The sequence below is a fragment of the Porites lutea genome, chromosome 9 (assembly GCF_958299795.1).
Source record: "Porites lutea chromosome 9, jaPorLute2.1, whole genome shotgun sequence".
NCBI lineage: Eukaryota > Metazoa > Cnidaria > Anthozoa > Scleractinia > Poritidae > Porites > Porites lutea.
The window spans coordinates 30,169,205-30,187,452 of NC_133209.1; the positions used below are offsets into that span (position 1 = coordinate 30,169,205).

At 37.4% G+C, this 18,248-nt stretch overlaps 2 protein-coding genes across 3 annotated transcripts in view; one reads left to right on the plus strand and one right to left on the minus strand.

Annotated features, from left to right (window-relative positions):
- Positions 1-2,630: 2,630 nt before the first annotated feature.
- On the minus strand, positions 2,631-13,185 carry LOC140948033 (DCN1-like protein 5). Of its 2 annotated transcripts, XM_073397249.1 has the most exons (10): positions 13,076-13,126; positions 12,638-12,670; positions 8,672-8,789; positions 7,847-7,929; positions 6,720-6,796; positions 6,295-6,386; positions 6,079-6,187; positions 5,558-5,662; positions 4,967-5,069; positions 2,631-3,804 (listed from the first exon to the last, which is right to left on the minus strand). In XM_073397249.1, exons 3-10 carry the CDS (start codon positions 8,749-8,751, stop codon positions 3,734-3,736), a joined length of 720 nt encoding a protein of 239 aa, XP_073253350.1. In that variant the 5' UTR covers positions 8,752-8,789; positions 12,638-12,670; positions 13,076-13,126; the 3' UTR covers positions 2,631-3,733. The 2 variants fall into 2 exon arrangements, with proteins under 2 accessions (XP_073253350.1, XP_073253349.1); XM_073397248.1 differs by lacking the exon at positions 12,638-12,670 and having other exon boundaries at positions 13,076-13,185.
- A 1,772-nt stretch (positions 13,186-14,957) lies between these two features.
- Positions 14,958-18,248, plus strand: part of LOC140947877 (sister chromatid cohesion protein PDS5 homolog A-B-like) — a 34,486-nt gene continuing 31,195 nt past the window's right edge. Inside the window, exons 1-2 of the mRNA XM_073397088.1 lie at positions 14,958-15,240; positions 17,680-17,874. Of these exons, the coding sequence (XP_073253189.1) occupies positions 15,142-15,240; positions 17,680-17,874 (294 nt within the window). The 5' untranslated portion in view covers positions 14,958-15,141. The remainder of the gene's footprint in view (positions 15,241-17,679; positions 17,875-18,248) is intronic.

Sequence of the window (18,248 nt, forward strand, 5' to 3'; positions counted from 1 at the left end):
ACTATCAGAAATAAAATTCACAAAAGGGAGTCTAAATTTCTAAAACAAAACAACAAGGAGGAAAAAGAAATGTTGGCATTCGTGACACAATACCAGCCCTCAGTGTCTACTATAAAGGAAGCTCGAATGAAAAAATGGAATCTTACACAAAACTAACTATAACTTCAATAAATTTTAAAAGAACCACCAATCATTTCCTTACAAAAAAGGAAAATCGTTAAAAGACATGCTCGTTAGAGCCGGAAAAAAAAGGTTGACAGAGGGTTCCACGCGCGTATAGATGTGCGGCCTGTCAACCTTTGTTTTCGCACAACACTTTGTGAGTATTTTAGCAATAATTCCAGCTGGCTGTGTTTTATATAACAAGTGTAGTCAACTGTCTCGTTAGTAGTTAGTAAAAAATTGCACGACCCACCCCTTGCACAAGGCTCAAAACCTCATGACCCACCCCCTCTCTGCTCCGGCCCACCTCCCGCTATACTTTTTGACCAGTCCCTTATGAGTCAGCTTCTGGGCAACGCACATTTTTATACCGTGCAACGAGTTTCTGGAATTCTCTTGCATGTGAAATAAGAGGATGTGATAATTTGCCAATCTTCAAGAGACATTTAAAGGAATTTTTCAGTAGATTTTAATTAGTAATGTGATATATTTTAGCATCTATTAGAATTTTAGATTTTTAATTTTAATGTATTTAGTATTGATTGTAATTAGTTTTTAAAACCCATTTAGTGGAAAACTAATAAACACATTCATTCATTCACCTAGCATATGATTATTTGAAAGCGGATTTATCTTTCTGTTCTAAAAGATTAAAGATGCTGACTGTTTGAGAGGTCAAATGACGCTTATGGCACCTGTCTAAAAACGCTGTATAACATTTAAATCAGAATCAGAAGCGCCATACACAGCGAGGACCACATGTGAGAATGGGAAGAACTAGGGTTTTAAACAAGTGATCTATTTCCTTCTGGCTAAAGAGTTCCTTGCGTACAGTTCTGAGAATGTGAAGACACTTGTTACCTTTTGTAAGCTTGAGTCTGACGTGCTCCCTAAATTTACAATTAGGCTGAAAAGTCAGCCCGAGCAATACAAGGCTATCACATTGAGGAATGTTATTGATGGAAGCGTACTGATGGCGTGTACCGCTACTTTCCTTCTTTCTAAATATCAGTTCTTTACACTTGCTCGGATTACACAGCATCTGATTATTTATACTCCAACTGAGAAACTGAGAAACAAAACTTGAAGAAACCGTGGAAGAGTCTACTGGGTCTATTGAGTGACTCTTTATCTTAGTTCTCCTCAGTTGGTCCACGGGATGAATTGGCTTGTCGTAAGGTCCAGACGTTTAGTTTGACGTTTATGTTCTGATTTAATAACTGTTGCGGGCGGAAAGAGGAGTCCGCAATCCTAATCTCCAGGTTGTTATCACGCATGCGTTGCATGTATGTAGCCAGCTTTCGTTTGGACTCCCACTAAGAGAATGAATGGAATGGATCGCGCGCGTTTGGACTTTCAAACACTCGTAATCTGATCACGCGTGTTTTGACCATCCGTAACGTGAAACTTCCGCAAAGCACAGCGTTGAAGCAAAAGCGTTTTGACCTTCGATCGCTGTTGCTCGCATTTCGTAACCTTTGGTTATTACTAGTTCTAAAAAAAGCGTGTCTTTGACGGAATTATCATCACCCACTACATGCGAACACTGTACCACACATACCTTGGCGACAGTAGACTGCAAAACAGTCCGTATTTTTGCGTATTCAAGTACGCGCGAGGATTCAAACAAAAGGTCTGGAACGAGGCTGTAGGGCGTGTTAGACTCGCGTTGTCCAATACTCACAAATAGACTCCATTGGTACCAATGGTACGATTGGTACCAATGGAAAAGCACCCTATTCCAATGGTTGTATTGGTTAATATGCATCTCATTAAGGGGACTTAGATTATTTTCTGATGTGGTGTAGCTGGGTACAGGGCAATTCCAATGGTCCATTGGCACCAAAGGTACGATTGGTACCAATAGAAAAGCACCCTATTCCAATGGTTCTATTGGTGAATATGCATCTCATTAAGGGCACTTACATTATTTTCTGATGTGGTGTAGCTAAGTACAGGGCAATTCCAATGGTCCATTGGTACCAATGGTACGATTGGTACCAATGGACCATTGGAATTGCCCTGTACCCAGCCATGTCACATGGGAAAATAATCAAAGTCCCCTTAATGAGATGCATATTCACCAACAGAACCATTGGAATGACATCCTTTCCTATTGGTACCAATCCTACCATTGGTACCAATGGACCATCGGTTTGACGAATCGTATCCGTTTGTGTATATTGGACATGTGTAGAGGTGGTGCTTGGCGCGTGCGTAAGACTCTTACGCCACGCTTTACCAATTTCTTTACTAATTTTGAGAAAAACACCGACTGTTTTGCAGTTTATGGCGACACCGCAACTTATTACATCAAACAGAGTATAGTTTTACTGTCGGCACAGAAATAAACAACATTTTTACCTCGAAATATGCTATAAGCTAAGAAGATTTCGTACATACAGTCCACCAAAGGACTAGTCTATTCTCTCCGTTATCGTAAATAGTGACACTAGAAAAACAAACTCTAACACGGAAGTGTTGATGTTTTTAATTAATAAACAATAATTGTTCTTCCAAGAATCATCTGCTAGGAAAAAGGCACCGAACATCTCCAGTGAAAATTTGGTGTTTTGCAGAGGACATATTTTAACCCCTTAAACACGTCATTGCCCTGTAAATCACAACAATTTAGGTATAAAGAAGCTAACATGATCCCATTCACTGGTTCTTAGGTGATTAACCGGGCTGAGTGACCTTTCTCCTCTTCTTGTTTTCTCGTCTGATATAGTTGTATCTTACAGTCATTACTGTTTGAAAACGTTGCCGAAGGCGGGAGGGGGGATTACTCCCATATAAAAGACACAGGGATGTTTTTTGTCTCACTTGGGGTTGTTGTTGTTCGATTAATTAAAACTTCTCCTAATCTCTTCTCTTGAGTTATAAGGAGAGAATAAATGTTAGTCATCACACAAAGAGGTCAGACAATGCACAGTTAAGAAAATTATTGCTACAACAAAATCAGCAAGACAATTTTGAAGAGTTTTTTTTATAACAGCAATAGCTATTTTACCATTGTGCTGACTTAATGCCTCGTCAAGATGTAACTTATGAAACAGGTTATGGTGGATAAGATTCATGGAAATTGAAAGAAAAAAAATGCCACGAACAACAATCTCATTGGAGTTGCAAGGTGCCTCGGCAAGAACAATAACTTTTTGGCATTAATTCGTAGCTCCAGTGCAACTCTGCAGCCAGTGGTCAATAGCTTCCTTGTAAAGCAATATCAAAGCATATAATTTGAACAAATTCAGGGTCTTTGCAGTAGAACCGTGTCATTGTCCAGATATAAATTCTATTTGAACCGCACTTTTGTCCCATCAATGTTTGAAATGCATTAAAACAGTCATTACATGTAGATCCTCGATCCTGCAAACATGATTTTTCCCAACACAGTCATTCCAACTGCTTTTTGCCCACCTTCAGCTCCAAAGCAATGAAGTCAGATAACAAAGCACATTAAGCAATGCCCTTATCTTGGTTAATAGCTTGTAAACTTTGCCATTTTGATATTTAACCATTCTGTTACATTCCTTCAATGGAGTAAATTTCTTTGGCAAAGCAATATTTTTCAAGCAGAGGACGATTGAGGTGGGTGTTTTAGTTGATACCACTCCACAAATTCATCCATAAGGACTGGCCCTTAAAGAAAAAAAGAAAGAAAGAAAGCTGATTCACCCTTTCACTCGTGAGTGTACATGTACTGGTAAAAAGGTAAAAGAAATAATAATCAAAACGAAAAAATTCAAATTTCTCTTTGTAAAATCCTGAGAAGTAAATACCACTGCACAATAGTTTTGTCTGAGAGATTTCATTTGAATGGTAACACCACAGAATTCGTCTAGAAGAAGGTAGTCCTGAATAGGACTGGTGCTGACAGTGACTTAAGTTTCGATAATCTACAGGGTATATGGTAGTCATCTTCAGAGTCAATGTTACCCTGTCACTTCATGGTATTTAATTCTGGTCATTGACCTGATTGGTCAATTAAGTCACAATGATATTGGGCATCTGTCAGTTACACTGTGATGTTATTGGGTATGAAGAATAAGTTAAATGTAAGCTTGGAACACTACATATACATTAAAAAAAGGCCATTATGTTTTAATACAATGGACTGGCTGCATGTCAGGAAGCAGAAGTTGCTAATGTCAGAAGTTTTACTTGCGCTGGTAACCAGCAGACTACATCCTCTTATAGGGCCACGTAATGTTGTCTGTAAAGATTCTAGAGAAAAAGGGGCCAGACGGTTTCTTTCCTGGTTACAGCTGCCAATTCCATCATAACCAGAGATTAATACCATCAACTGATATGATACAACTCACTTTGACTCTGAAGATGACTACCGCACTGGCTGTTGAAACATCAGTCACCATCAACAACAGTCCTATTCAGGACTACACTCACTGCACCCAGACGATCATACACAACCTACCTGTGTTATACTACTACATGAAAAATTACTATAATTTGATTGGCTTAGAGCAGTAGCATTTCAGCTTAATTTGAAATACCTACAAGTGCAAATTACAAACCTTTTGTGGGTAGTAGTATAAACAAATAATAGCATGATTTGTACGTGATATTTGGCATAAATACCACTTGTGATATTTCAAAATTGTCTCAAATTTCACTCGCCTAACAGCTCGTGAAATTATGTATAACAATTTCGAAATATCACTTGTGGTATTTATGCCAAATAACACTACAAATCATGCTATTATTACCTATACAAATTCCACCATTAGTAGCCCCTAACAGAAAAAAGATATTGAAAACCCTTGATGGGCCAGTTAGTACTTACATGCACCATCTTCATCATAATTTGATAAGTCGGGACTTATTGTACGACTGAATTCCAACACGTTATACCATTGGTCTTTGTTTAAAACTTTGTACTTGGAATTCTGCAGGCACAACAAAGAATCACACGTATTTATTTATTTATTTATTTAATCACTCTCACCATGATTACAATGCTAAAATAAGACTAGGAAAAAAATACATTTGAACAAGTCACGAGAACGAGAGATGAAGGTGCGGGAAACACAACAGAGCGAGGCTCCAAATTAAGTGTGCCCTTAAGAAAAATACACAAATACTATGTAAACATTAAACCATTATAAGAAGAATAAAAAACCTGTTTCCAAAAAGGATAAGAACAAATCACTCCCGCAGCCGATAAAAGTTCTCAGAAGCAGCAGTTGCCAGGTAATAGAAGATTACATGACCTACTGCATTTGCAGCAGATCGACTTTCAGGTGTTAAAGTTAGTGACGTATAGTATCAGAACAAACAGTAGAAGCAAAAGGTTGCACAAGGTTGAGTCAGTTTCCCATGGATCTGTCTGTCTGTTTTTGGATACTGTGGGGTAGCAACTATACAAATAACAAACCTGTAAAAATTCTAAAAAGTCATCTAGCAGTGGCCATGAGCCATGAAGGAGAAGATGAATCATTGTAACAGCTGTTTCTTTGTCCAGTGTACGCTGATCTTGATTCTAGATTAAAGAAAATAAATTAACATTATTCTTTCAGAAGAAATATTTTTGTCACACATATAAATGGATAACTCTGGGTATTTAACAATATTATTCCTCGAGCCTGAATGGGCTCTGAGTCAATAGCCCATGACGCTGAAGGCCGAATGGGCTATTGACTCAGAGGCCATGAGGGCGAGATGAATAACAATAAATTTTAGTAAAATCCAACTAGTTGGTCAAAAATATCGAAAATAATAAAAAAATTAGCTAGTTAAAGCTAGACTTTAATCCTTTTTTGCCACCAAAAAGCCTGCGCTTTTCGCTACTAGTGGGCTATAACATATAGCCTAGTTGTAGCTCAACCAATCAGAGCGTAGCATTGATAACAGACCACTAGCTGGATTTTACTAAAAATGGATACTCTGTACACTTACCCTACAGAAGTCAAATGCATAACGGTAAATCTTCTTAAAAGTTGTGCTGTCACTTGTTAATGACTTCAAGCTGTTCAGACGAGCTTTGAGCTTTGCTGTTGAATCACAACTGGGTAAAAATACAGTGTATTATTATGACAATGTTCCCTACACATTATGAGTTTACAAGTAGGTTAATTGAAAAATAAACTCTGCAGTAACTTTAAAAGTTCTTACTCTATTGATAGCATCCCTTTGCTCCATTCATGAAAAGTAAAAAATCCCATTGTTTCTGCTTGTAATTTCCACGCTAAGACAAGCATTACAGTCTGCAGAGGTGAAAAGATAAAATAAATCAGCCAACATCAATGACAGTTGCATAAATGTTTTACCACACTTTGTTCTGTTGCAAATTGAGGCTTCAAGAAATGTAGCTGGACATGAGCTTCAAGTACAGACCAAGTGAATAATAACAATAATAATATTATGACCTCTCTTTATAATGAGCTCTATGCACATGGCTGATTTGGTCTTGCACAAGTGAAACAAGAAGCCATGCACGAGCACCACAGAAAAAAAAGACAAACAAACAAGGGCAAGAGAGTGAGGGAAAGAAGGGGTTGGGGGGGGGGGGGAGTGCAGGAAATAAAAAAAGTTCTTACATCTTCTGGATCAACTCCTAAGTCCTTGCAGAGTTTTTCTACTCCCTCAGGGCCAATGGTGTCTGGCTCATCTTGGCCTTTATCCAATTAAAACAAAAATTAAAAATTCAACCTTATCAAATGATTGCATAATTAAGTGGAAACTAATATTAATAAATTGCAGAGCAAGCTTTAAAAAAATAGTCATCCGAGAGGACATGAAAAGTCTGTATAAAAACCACATGCTTGCAGAACAAAATAGTTCTTCAAGGCAGTCACATTGTGTAGCAACTTCCTAATTGGCACATTCACTTTTTGTTATGAGTTCTCTATAGCACGTAAAGTATTATAGCTTCTGAACTGGTCAATAAATTTAATTAATGTTTGGGGAAAATTCAAAGTGCCAGATTAATCGTATTTATATTGATTTATGTCATCAGTATGGAATTTCTGTTGTTTAGGCCCAGATGTCTCCTGTAAAACTTCCCTAGCAGCAAGAAGTGAGGAGAGACAGCTATATTCATAAGCTGTGAATCAGTCAGCATGCACTATTAAGTTACAGTCTCATTTGGCAGGAAAGCTAAGCACTACAGAACCTAGAGTGACACTTGGCTGACTCTTACATACAGTGTATACATGTACTTGTTGCTGTTAATTTTTTATCTGAAGTAATTTTATTTTTCTCTAATTTTTGGGTATGGTAATGTATGCTAATGAAGTTGAAACAAAGGAAAAATAAAAACTACCTGAGATAAAAAATTAACTACAACATACTTCTCCCATGCTTAGTAACCTCCTGCGCACAACCACAACTCAAAAGTATAGGCTGAGACATACATGTAAACCATTTATTAACTTTACTGGCTGGGACTCAGCCTGCAAAGAAAGTAGTGTCCGATAGCCAGGGGCTAGTGGATTTTGCTATAGGGCTAGTAAATTCTGTTCTTAACTTGCCAGACGGGCAAGTGAAGTTTTATTGAGGAGTTCAAATTACAGAAGAACTGTGAAATCAATCTGCTTATCAAAATGTTTTTGGGGCTAGTTGAAATGATGTTTGGGCTAGTAAATGTTAGCTTTAGCTTGTTCGAATGACAAGCTCTAAAAATGACTTCTTTGCACCCTGGGACCACTGGTGATCAAATGAATACCTGCATAATGCTCAAACCATGTCCTACATCTTTTCACTGAAAATGGTTTCCCTAACTCATCTGATAGTGATTGAGACTTGATGCTACAATAAATCAAACAGAATGGAGGAAATTAATATCCCGTCCTAACCCTCTTGGAACATACAATGTATTAATAGACCTTATCATGATACCCGCCATCTTTTAATTTTTTTTTAATTTGCTCGCGCTTAAGGACTGATGGGTAAAGGCAATGTCACACGGTTTTTCAGGGGGCAAATTGTGATAAAATCTGCAGATAAAAGAAATTATGGTCGAGTTTATTTGATTTATTCTAGGCAATAGAAAAAAGGAGAAATTTTTATCTTACAATTGTTAATGGAAAATTATGGGTTGCAACTCCCACAGGAAGGGGTATCTGAAATAAAACCCTAAGCAACTTCTGATAAACTACTAAATTCTCCTGATAATTTGCCTTGTACATGACTGTAAATTAACGGGAGAATCTAGCAATAATATTAGGAGTCACTTATGGTCCTATTCACATTTGATGATCCCTTTCCTTATTCCATAGCCTTTATGTTTGATTAATGATAAAATAAACAAGGACAAGATTATTATGAACTACTTTTACGGGTAAAACAAACTCAACAGATCACCTTCTTGGGGCTCTCAGATTATAAAAATAACAACAAAACAAGGACTTCTCACACTCCTTGATCACTTGCCACATTTATGTGAATTTCATTGCCTTGTTAAACAGATTCAGCCTTAGCAAAACTCAACAATAAAATAAAGCAAAGTAAAAACCTAGCTTTTAGGGAAGGGTTTAACAGTTGTATGCACCTTGTTAAGCACTCATCTTTCTGTTTTTTCAGCTTTGTTTCTTCTCGTGTAGCAGCTTTTCTTTTTCTCCTGGGAGGCATTTCCTTTGAATTATCTGATTCTGAACCTGAGCTGTTAACTATTGAAGGAGAAAATAAGGGCAAAGTGTGGTCAAACTGAAAAGCATGAAAAGTCTCTATACATATGCATATCTATGCATAATTTATGAAAGACAAAGGACAAATTCCCTTGAGAAGATCAAGTGGTCTGAATAGTGCTTTTTACCGATACGGTGGCCATATTGAATTAATTCAATTGAAGGAGTATTATGGGATGCCCAGGGGGGCATGAGCACTTTTGTTTTTTGGGGGGGCACTTTTCAGGACATTTTTTCTTAAAGTTTTCTTAGAATAAGATTGTAATGGGAAAAAGATTCTTGTGACATGTTTGCATATAATAATGATCGTCTTTTTCTAGTTTAGTATTAAAAATATGGTCTTTCACTGTATATTTCTCGGGAAAAAGGTAATCATTATTACATCCAAACACGGCACAAGGATCTTTCTTCCCATTAACATCTTATTCTAAGAAAACTTTACAAAAAAAAGTCCCGAAAAGCGATTAAAAATACAAACGCAATGTGCTCATGCCCCCTGGGTATCCTATAATACTCTTTAAATTGAATTAATTCAATATGGCTGCCGTATCGGTAAAAAGGTCTATTGGGAAAACAAAACATACTTGGGTCTATTAATCAATTGACAAGTAAGTAAACAGTCATCCTTAGAGGGAGACTGGTATATTGTTACTTTAGTAGACCTTTTTCTTGAAGACCAAACAACAAAATAATAATAGAATCAACCTATCTCAGGTTTTGCAGATAAAAGTTAACTGCTATGCTAACAACTTGATCAGACAATATTGCTGGTTTGCAGATTATGTCAATGTGACGGCCATATTAGTCAACAAGCATTAAAGTGTTTCCCTCCACCAGGAACTTAAGTCACTTTTCAGGTAAATCCTCTGAGAAAACTGAATAATTATTTCACCAACCAACAAGGCCAGCTTATCATGCGATTGTAAACCAACAATGTACGGTATGATCAAGTGGATTTTTCAGCAAATTTGCTTTAACTCCAGGGGTGTACAAAGATAGGAGAATGAAAAAACAGGCTTTACCACAATAAATGACCACATCAAGTTGTTTTGCTACTTTAGGCTTGACGATTCAAACACAGTAAATCAAGGAAATGTGAAGGCCTTTGAAAACTTGTTGAATCCATTGCTTTTAAGAATATTCTACCAGTAAATCTGAAATGCTGTTTATACTTAGCCTGGCCTAATCACTTTCTGTAATGAAACTCCAATTGTTTGATTGACTTCGATTGAGTTTATTAATCAAACATAATCGAACTCACCCAAAACACTTTAACACTCGAACATAATCGAATGTTCGAAAACAAAGCTTCAACAATCGTATGTAAAAACACTTACGTCTGGTCTAAAACAAGGCATTACAGTTAAAAAATAAGTTATGAGTTGGCTTCAATTTCAAACACGAGTACACAAGCAAGATGTAGAATAGAGAGTGGAAAATGTGAAACCCAGTGTGAAACAGACAATATCAACTGATGGTTCTTTTCCACTCGGTGTCAAGAAAAAGGGGAGATACTGTACAGTGTAGGAGTCCAGCTCTTAAGGTGGCTCGACTGGATTTTTTGGGGTTGATACCTCCCAAATTTGAGCATTAACTACGTCGGCATGAGTAAAGATATGGAAAAAAGGTTACCACAACTGTATTATATAAAGATGAAAATTTGTTATGATCTGGGTTTTATTGCAATCGGAGTCGCCATGGCAACGTAATGACGCTATTACGTTTTTCATTTATCTTTGTGTTTCTCTGTTCCAGGAGTTTTTTGAAGAAATCGCTTAAGGGAGTATGTACCTGCTATAATTGCCTCCATTATGGCAAAGTTTGAACAAATTCTATGAGAGCGTTTTCGAAATGTTTTGAAATGTAGTTTTAAGAATAATAAAAACAGTGAAATAGCATGCTACCTACACAATTCGCTAATATTTTAAGAAAATGATTAGCTTTGGTAACGAGGCTTGATCTCATAGTGGTTTGATTCCATTGAAAACTCCATACGAAAAAAGAGGGGAATTGCTCTGGGCGATCGCGAGTAAGAAGAATTTTATTAACTTGCATTGCACACTTGTAAACACAAAATCTGGGGGGAAAATTGGCTATATTTGAGGCCCTATTTAAAAGCCTTCCCTGTTTTTAATCTTAAAACTTGCAGGGAATATTTCTTGACGATTGATCTCGGGATTGTCGAATTTATAAAAAACTTTATCGAGCCGTTTTTGGAAAAATGCGAAATATTTAGGCATGGACCAAATTAGGTCCGAAATCTGTATCAAAAGCAGCTAAATGCAAGTTAATAAAATTCTTCTTACTCGCGATCTCCCAGAGCAATTCCCCTCTTTTTTCGTATGCAGTTTTCAATGGAATCAAATCACTATGAGATGAAGCCTCGTTCCCAAATCTTATCATTTTCTTAAAATATTAGCAAATTGTGTAGCTAGCATGCTATTTCACTATCTTTATTATTCTTAAAACTACATTTAAAAATATTTCGAAAACGCTCTCATAGAATTTGTTCAAACTTTGCCATAATGGAGGCAATTATAGCAGGTACATACTCCCTTAAGCGATTTCTTCAAAAAACTCCTGGAACAGAGAAACACAAAGATAAATGAAAAACGTAATAGCGTCATTACGTTGCCATGGCGACTCCGATTGCAATAAAATCCAGATCATAAGAAATTTTCATCTTTATATAATACAGTTGTGGTAACCTTTTTTCCATATCTTTACTCATGCCGACGTAGTTAATGCTCAAAGTTGGGAGGTATCAACACCAAAAAATCCAGTCGAGCCACCTTAAGGTAACCAATGATGATGGCTGCAGCCACCTTGGACTTTGCAACATGAACTGGTGGCTGTGCATTGGCCATTGGCCATTGACCGTCAAAGTGTTAGGCCCGGAACAGCTCAGCCATTATTTTCACCCAGCCCAGCCTAGATTTTTGCCTTTGGAGCAACTTTGGAACAGCTTTGATTCAGACACCGAATTTTTCATGTACCGAACCTAATGTATAGCGTATCTGTAAGCAGTTTGACTGAAATGAGCATTTTCGTTTTTTAAGCTTTCTTTTCGAATTAGGTTCGGCTCATTAAAAGGTCAGCGCCTGAACCAGGCCTCAGTCTTAAGCCCACTACCGTTATTAAGCTCTGCCAGTATTAATTTTGAATTTATTGATTTTGAATATTTACTTTCAACTGAAAGAAGTTTATGTTTTCACACCTGCCTCACATACACACATGTATAAGAGAGAAATCTTTCCAATTCATTTTCAACCAAATGCTTACTGTTTTTTTATATCATTTTGTCTTTCAGCCAAACAAAATCAAACACATCGCATTGATTAAGTTTGATTGACTTTGGTAATCAAACTCACAAGTTCAATTAACATAACTCACTGCAGAGTTCCAGTTGGATTACATCCGCTTACCAAACCAATCAAACAACAATCGACTGACTTGGCTCAATTGAGTTGACTGACTTTTAGTTCAGTTTTGTTCGATTGACTAGGCCGTGATTTAGATCTTCAATAGAGGTAGGTCAAAAAAATGAACCAGCTAGGAAAGAATGCCACCTGAAGGACCCATGCCTCTAGCTTTTATCTCTTCGTTTATGGAAGTAAGCTTTTCCATATAAAATATACTTAAACCTACATTTCTGAACATTTCTTCCGCATCATGGGCTTAAAATAATGATGCGATGAATTCAGTCATAGCAAAAATATAAGATGCTGCGTATCAGCTTGATGAAAGACTATATAGTATTACTTACACTGCACGTGTAGATATACATGTATATTTCAGCAAAGAAAAAAAACGTAAATTAATAGACATACATTTAAAATCAGCTACCACTGCAATTCGGCAATCTGGTGAATAATCAAAATGGACTGTGGTGGAATTACAAACATTTCCGCGAGGCACGTACGTGCAGTACAATCAAAAGTAGTTGTATGTAATAAAGAACCTTGGAACAATAGGCTCACTTCTTCTGTTATCTCCGACGAAAGCAAGAAAACCTTTAGAAGTAGGCTTCAATCTGGGTTTAAGCGAAGAAATTTTTGGTTGACGAATTTTGCTACGTAGTTTAACAACTTAGGCGGAAAATCTTGGCAAATAAGGTCAAGGTAAAAACAACCCTGTGCCCTGCAGAAAATGGCCATTGTGTCAACTGTGGTTCTTGTGACGTTCAGTCCACATTCATGAATATAGCAGTATTTAAACGAATTCTAAACACAGCAAAACTTAAAAATGTTTAAAAATGATTTAAATACCTTGAACAGGACATAGAAAAGCTCCAATATGCCCTAGCTAAGTAGGGGCCTCATTCAACATTCACGGTCAGCTTCTCCCGGTAGACTGTGTAACCAGGCGTAAATGTTTGTGCACGTGCTAAAGCCTCGGCATCGTGTAATTTGCTGTTTTTGCGAAAACGTTCTGTTTGTTTGCCCAGACAAAAGGGCAAACAAACAAAATCTATTTCGTAAGGCTTCGTCTCACGTTATTTTTCAAGCTCAAAATCTAGGAAAACCAAAAGCAGAAAGCCTAACTTGTCCTTAGTTTGATAATTTTATTTATTTATTTATTATTTTTGTATTAGCTATGTTTATATTTTTATTCTTTTAACTCTTCTTGATGTGTTATGGCGTTGAAGAGTATTAAAGTAGATGTGAAATAAAATTTGTTATTCTGTTTTTGGTATTTTCATATTACTCCAGGCTTGCGATCTTTCGGGTAGCAATCCAACGGGCATGGGAGGAGGAGGGGTGGGCCACTTACTACTTTAAAAATTAAATAGCATAAGAAACCTTGTCAATTAAATTTTTACGATTTACATGCAAAATTTTCCTTGTCGCCTACATACGTACCTTCAACTGAGCTTTCCACCCTAATCGATATTTCTTCGACGTCTTTTCTGATCTCCGACGATGAACAAAGCTTATCGTCGGTTTCTTCATCGGATTCTTTCATTAATTTCCGGTCGATTCGGCGGACAATGAAAGCATATAGCTTAGTCTCGCTGAAAAATGTCAAAGCACCAAGGAAGAAATAACACATCAGATTGATGTGTCCTCATACCTAGAAATCTCACCGTGATCGTTTGCGAGAGATTTCACAAAAGAATTGGTTTGACGTAATAATTAAATTTTATTTGCGTCATCAATCCACAGTCAATAGAGCTTGAATTGGCAAAAAAGAAGATTTTGTGTACCACGGTTTTTAGTTTTCACGAAAAACAACGTTCCCTATGATTTTTAGCCTGCGTGGCAGGCGTTCGAAAGGGATGGGGAAGGGAATTAGGGCGCGAGACCACCCGCGCGCGCCCATATTTCCGCTTCCCCTTCCCCTTTTAAGGCCTGCCACGCAGGCTATATAGTTTTCGGATCACTAGACTTTCAGCTAGGAAATCCAAACAGATGAAAAATTTTAAGGGAATAAAAATATGCCTGTATCTACCGTTTAAATACTAAAATACGTTTAGCAATGCTATTTAACTGGTTTTGAACTACATCTCGTTGGGTACCCCTGAACTGAAACATAGCAAACAAACAAAGAAAGAAAACCGATAAACCCCAGGCTGAGACTTTGGAAAGGATATTATTTTGTGTGTCGAAATCTGTAATACACTACCAATAATACAGTATGTTTTTAACTTATCCCTTTCTTAAAACGGCAAAACTAGCCAACAAAAAGAAAAATCCTGCACTAACTATAATTCAATCATACCCCAATATATTCTAGAACGGAAATGTCACAAGCTATAATTTAAGATTAACACAAGAATATTTTCAGCCTAAAATCGGTGGTCCAGCTGAAAAAGAAGAACATTCAGCCTGGATCGAAAGAACATCATCTTCTGAAAAAAAAGAGTGTAGGCGTCTTTCATGGCATCAGCTGTTTCGCTGGTTCCTGAGTGGCTGAACGCCCTCGTGCCTGGAAAATGTGATTTACTCTCGCCTGGAAGACAAGAGAAAAGCAAAACAAACAGGACTTTTTGATTAGCTCCAAAGCACATGACGGAAAACGAGAAAGAGCTTACTCTAGAGAGTTTCACTGAAGTTTGTTAGCCTGCGGTCTCGGTCACGATGTCAGCGACACATTTAAAATATTATGGGCTGTTCGCGCCAACTGGTTCAAAGTGATTCGATATTGAAAGAGAGAACAAAACAGCACCTGATATCCCAAGCTTAAACTATTGAGTCAAATAATCGTTATTTTCGTAATAACCGAGGAGTAGTAGCCGAAGGTTTACAAAGACAAACTCCAGCGAGGTATTTTTGCAAGATTTTGTCGTGGATCGAGGTGGTAGTGAAACTTGCAAGGTGCTGTTTCAGGTGAAATGCCTCGAGGTGAATCGGGCTCTTCTCCGAGAAAGAGAGCGGCTGCCACCGAGCTTCATGAGAGACTGAGCAAAGACGAGCTTATTAAGCGTTTAAAGGTGAGAACAGATAGGTTTATGAATAACAAATAATGCAGAAAACTGCACTTGCGATTCACTAGTTGAGTTTGTGTCAGAGAGTGCAGGGTTTTCTATTTTGTTTACCCGAAACTGTGCTTTAATAGCTAAGTGACTTCATGCCGTACAATGATGACCAAGTACAGAATTAATCGCACCTGTCGTGGAGTGGATTATCGACTAAATGATAGCATACGGAATCTTTTATTCAAATAATAATTATTCTTGGCCTGCACTATTAACATTGAAATTGGTTATTGGGCTTCTTGGTATGAAATCTGCTGAAATATATTCAAGCCTTAAACACTTGACAGAAAAAAGGCTCTGATGCTTGAATTTTAGGCTTTACTGCAAATAACCTATTTATTATTCCTGGCCAGGAATAAAAGGTTTTTAATTTTTTTTTATGTGGTCATTTAATAACGGTTAAGAATTCCAGTAGCAGGAGAAAGGAGTAATGTTTCAGGAGAATATTTTGAAAGCGGCTCCATGACTGAATAAAAAATAATCAGAGGCTGCCAAACATTAGCTGGAGAATTCTGCGTAGTAAACAGAGAATTCTTTGATCTCCTATGCCTAATGAACACCTGCATTTTTCTTTCATCGTATGATTCGGTCAGTTTAAAACACGGACCGCAGACTGCGGACTACGGACTGTGGACTGGGTATAAAACACGCACTAGATATAAAACGCGGACTACGGACTGTGTATATAAAAACAGCTTTAGAAAGGTAAAACTTAGAGAAAGGGATAGTGGACTAGCATAAAACAGTAGTCCCAGCTCCTTGCCTCATACACAAACATTCCTTTGGCTGGTCATGCAATCTATTCTCCTCAACGTTAGTGGGAGAAGGAACGCATACTACACTGGCAAGGAAGGTTAATACCACTACTCAAGGCAACTGAAAATGAAACTCTGAATTTTATAAAAAGGAGGAGTTAGAAGAGAATTCAATAGAAGATATGAAATTGAGAGGCACCAAATATATAGTATTGGTGTTAGTGAGAGTGAAATTCTTATAAATGCCACAATTCCATTTCAAAGCCTTGTGATATGAGGACATTAAGAACCCAGACCAGAGGGTCAATATAGAGGTATTCTGTGATGCAAAAAAGCTGTATTTAGGGGGAAGGGGTACTCACCTATACGTGAATAACAACCGAAATAAATCATCCAACATTATATATTCTAAGCAATAACAACATGATTTACACCGATGTAAACATGTACATTGCGTTTGTCATGGATGTTAGAGACTGAGACCAGGTCTAAAAATGGGTGTAGAAAATAGCATTTTGGTCAGGCTTAGGATTTGGAGAACAGGGTGGCACACCTCCACCAAGAATTTCTAGGAGTATAAAAACTATAAAAACTGTAAGTAACTTAAACTCATGTGTTGTGCTATTACTGATGTAGTCTGTAGTGCGCATTTTATACCTAGTCTGTGTCTTATTCCCAGTCCGTGTGTTATACTGACCATTGTATGATTCATTAGTAGGCCTGTCAACCCCCCACATCTTTAATATTGAGGGATGATAGATGACATCATAACATGCTGCACGTGATGTCATTGGTGTAAAAAATACTCGTTGATTCTGTCACGAATTTACAATGGCACAAAATGAACAGAAAATATGTTGTTGGCATTATAACATTTGGCCTGATTGGTTTACTTCCCACCAATCACATTATCATATTACAAGGGCAGTGGACTTTACGAGGAAACGTTCATTGTTAACATTAAAATAGCTCAAACAATGCAAAATAGATGAAATTTTATGGACGGAAAGTCAACTCTACTGAAGAAATGGCAAACTTTGGCAATTTTATTGTGATCTTGGAGGGGTTTGCCTGAAACCCAGAATCCGGAAACTCCATGCTGAATGACGAATGACTCTGAAGTCTATTGATTAGGTTTAGGAAACTGAGTGAATCAGGTTCCATTTAGGTTTGAGTCATCAGTAACATGCAATGCATTTTGGGATCGATTCAAGATGGTGGTATAGAAAAACGGTATTGTTTTTGTTTTTAATTTTGGTTCATACACAAGCTGAGTCATAATGAATTGCTGTACTGGTTAAGAATCCGAGTGGAAAAATACTGTATTTGTGTGTTTTGATCCCTCAATCTAAACATGTCACTGGGAAACTATCTCTCGGTTCGGTTATTTTAAGATCACGGTTATGACATGGTACCAGAGACGATCGTTAAATCCTAGGGCTTGTAGGCTGCTGTTGTTGTTCATTTTAGACGGTCCTCGAATTAGACTTGAGCTAATAACGAAGGTTTGAACTGTTTCTACTTATTCATTGAACAGAAGTACAGTTTAGTACTTTGACTTAATAATAAGTAGCAGTCATGCATTTTATTTGAATGTTTCATGGTCAAATTAAGATTTGACTACCACTTATTTTCACAGAACCTTGCTCATGAGCTATCGAGTGCTGATCAAACCGATGGAGAACCCAAGTATCATGATGTGGCGCAGTCTCTTGTCAACCCGTTTATTCTTAAGCACAGAGATAAAGATGTTAAAGTGCATGCTGCATGCTGTATGGCTGATATTTTAAGAATATTTGCTCCCGAAGCTCCTTACAATGAAGAACAGTTAAAGGTAATTACAGTTATGAGCAGTGGTACTGTTCAGATTGTGTACTGGCAATAAAGGGTGCATGACGTAGTGGTCAGCATACCACACTTGCTGTCAGGGGTACACTGGTTTAAGCTCCACTATCTAGTTACTAGCTGGAGTCTTCAGAGTTGATTACCTTAACCACCCTTGTTGTGCCTCCTACACAGCACCAGTCACAACTATTAATTTCTTTTCCTCCCACTAGTGAGTTCTTAATGCTCACTTGCCTTTGAGTTGTAATTAAGAAATGGTGAACGTGTAATGATTGAGTTATGGATGTATGCATCACTAAGCATGAAAGAAGCATGAGAGTTGCTCATGATGTGATAAGAGATACTCTAGCTTCTTGAGTTATA

Excerpts from the sequence above, each read along its gene's own strand:
- LOC140948033 (XM_073397248.1), bottom strand. The coding sequence starts at position 8,751 with ATGCCTCCCAGGAGAAAAAGAAAAGCTGCTACACGAGAAGAAACAAAG. Across the intron at positions 6,188-6,294 it reads AAAGGGATGCTATCAATAGA|TTGTGATTCAACAGCAAAGC; the intron begins GTAAGAACTTTT and ends ATTTTTACCCAG. Across the intron at positions 5,663-6,078 it reads ATGCATTTGACTTCTGTAGG|AATCAAGATCAGCGTACACT; the intron begins GTAAGTGTACAG and ends TCTTTAATCTAG.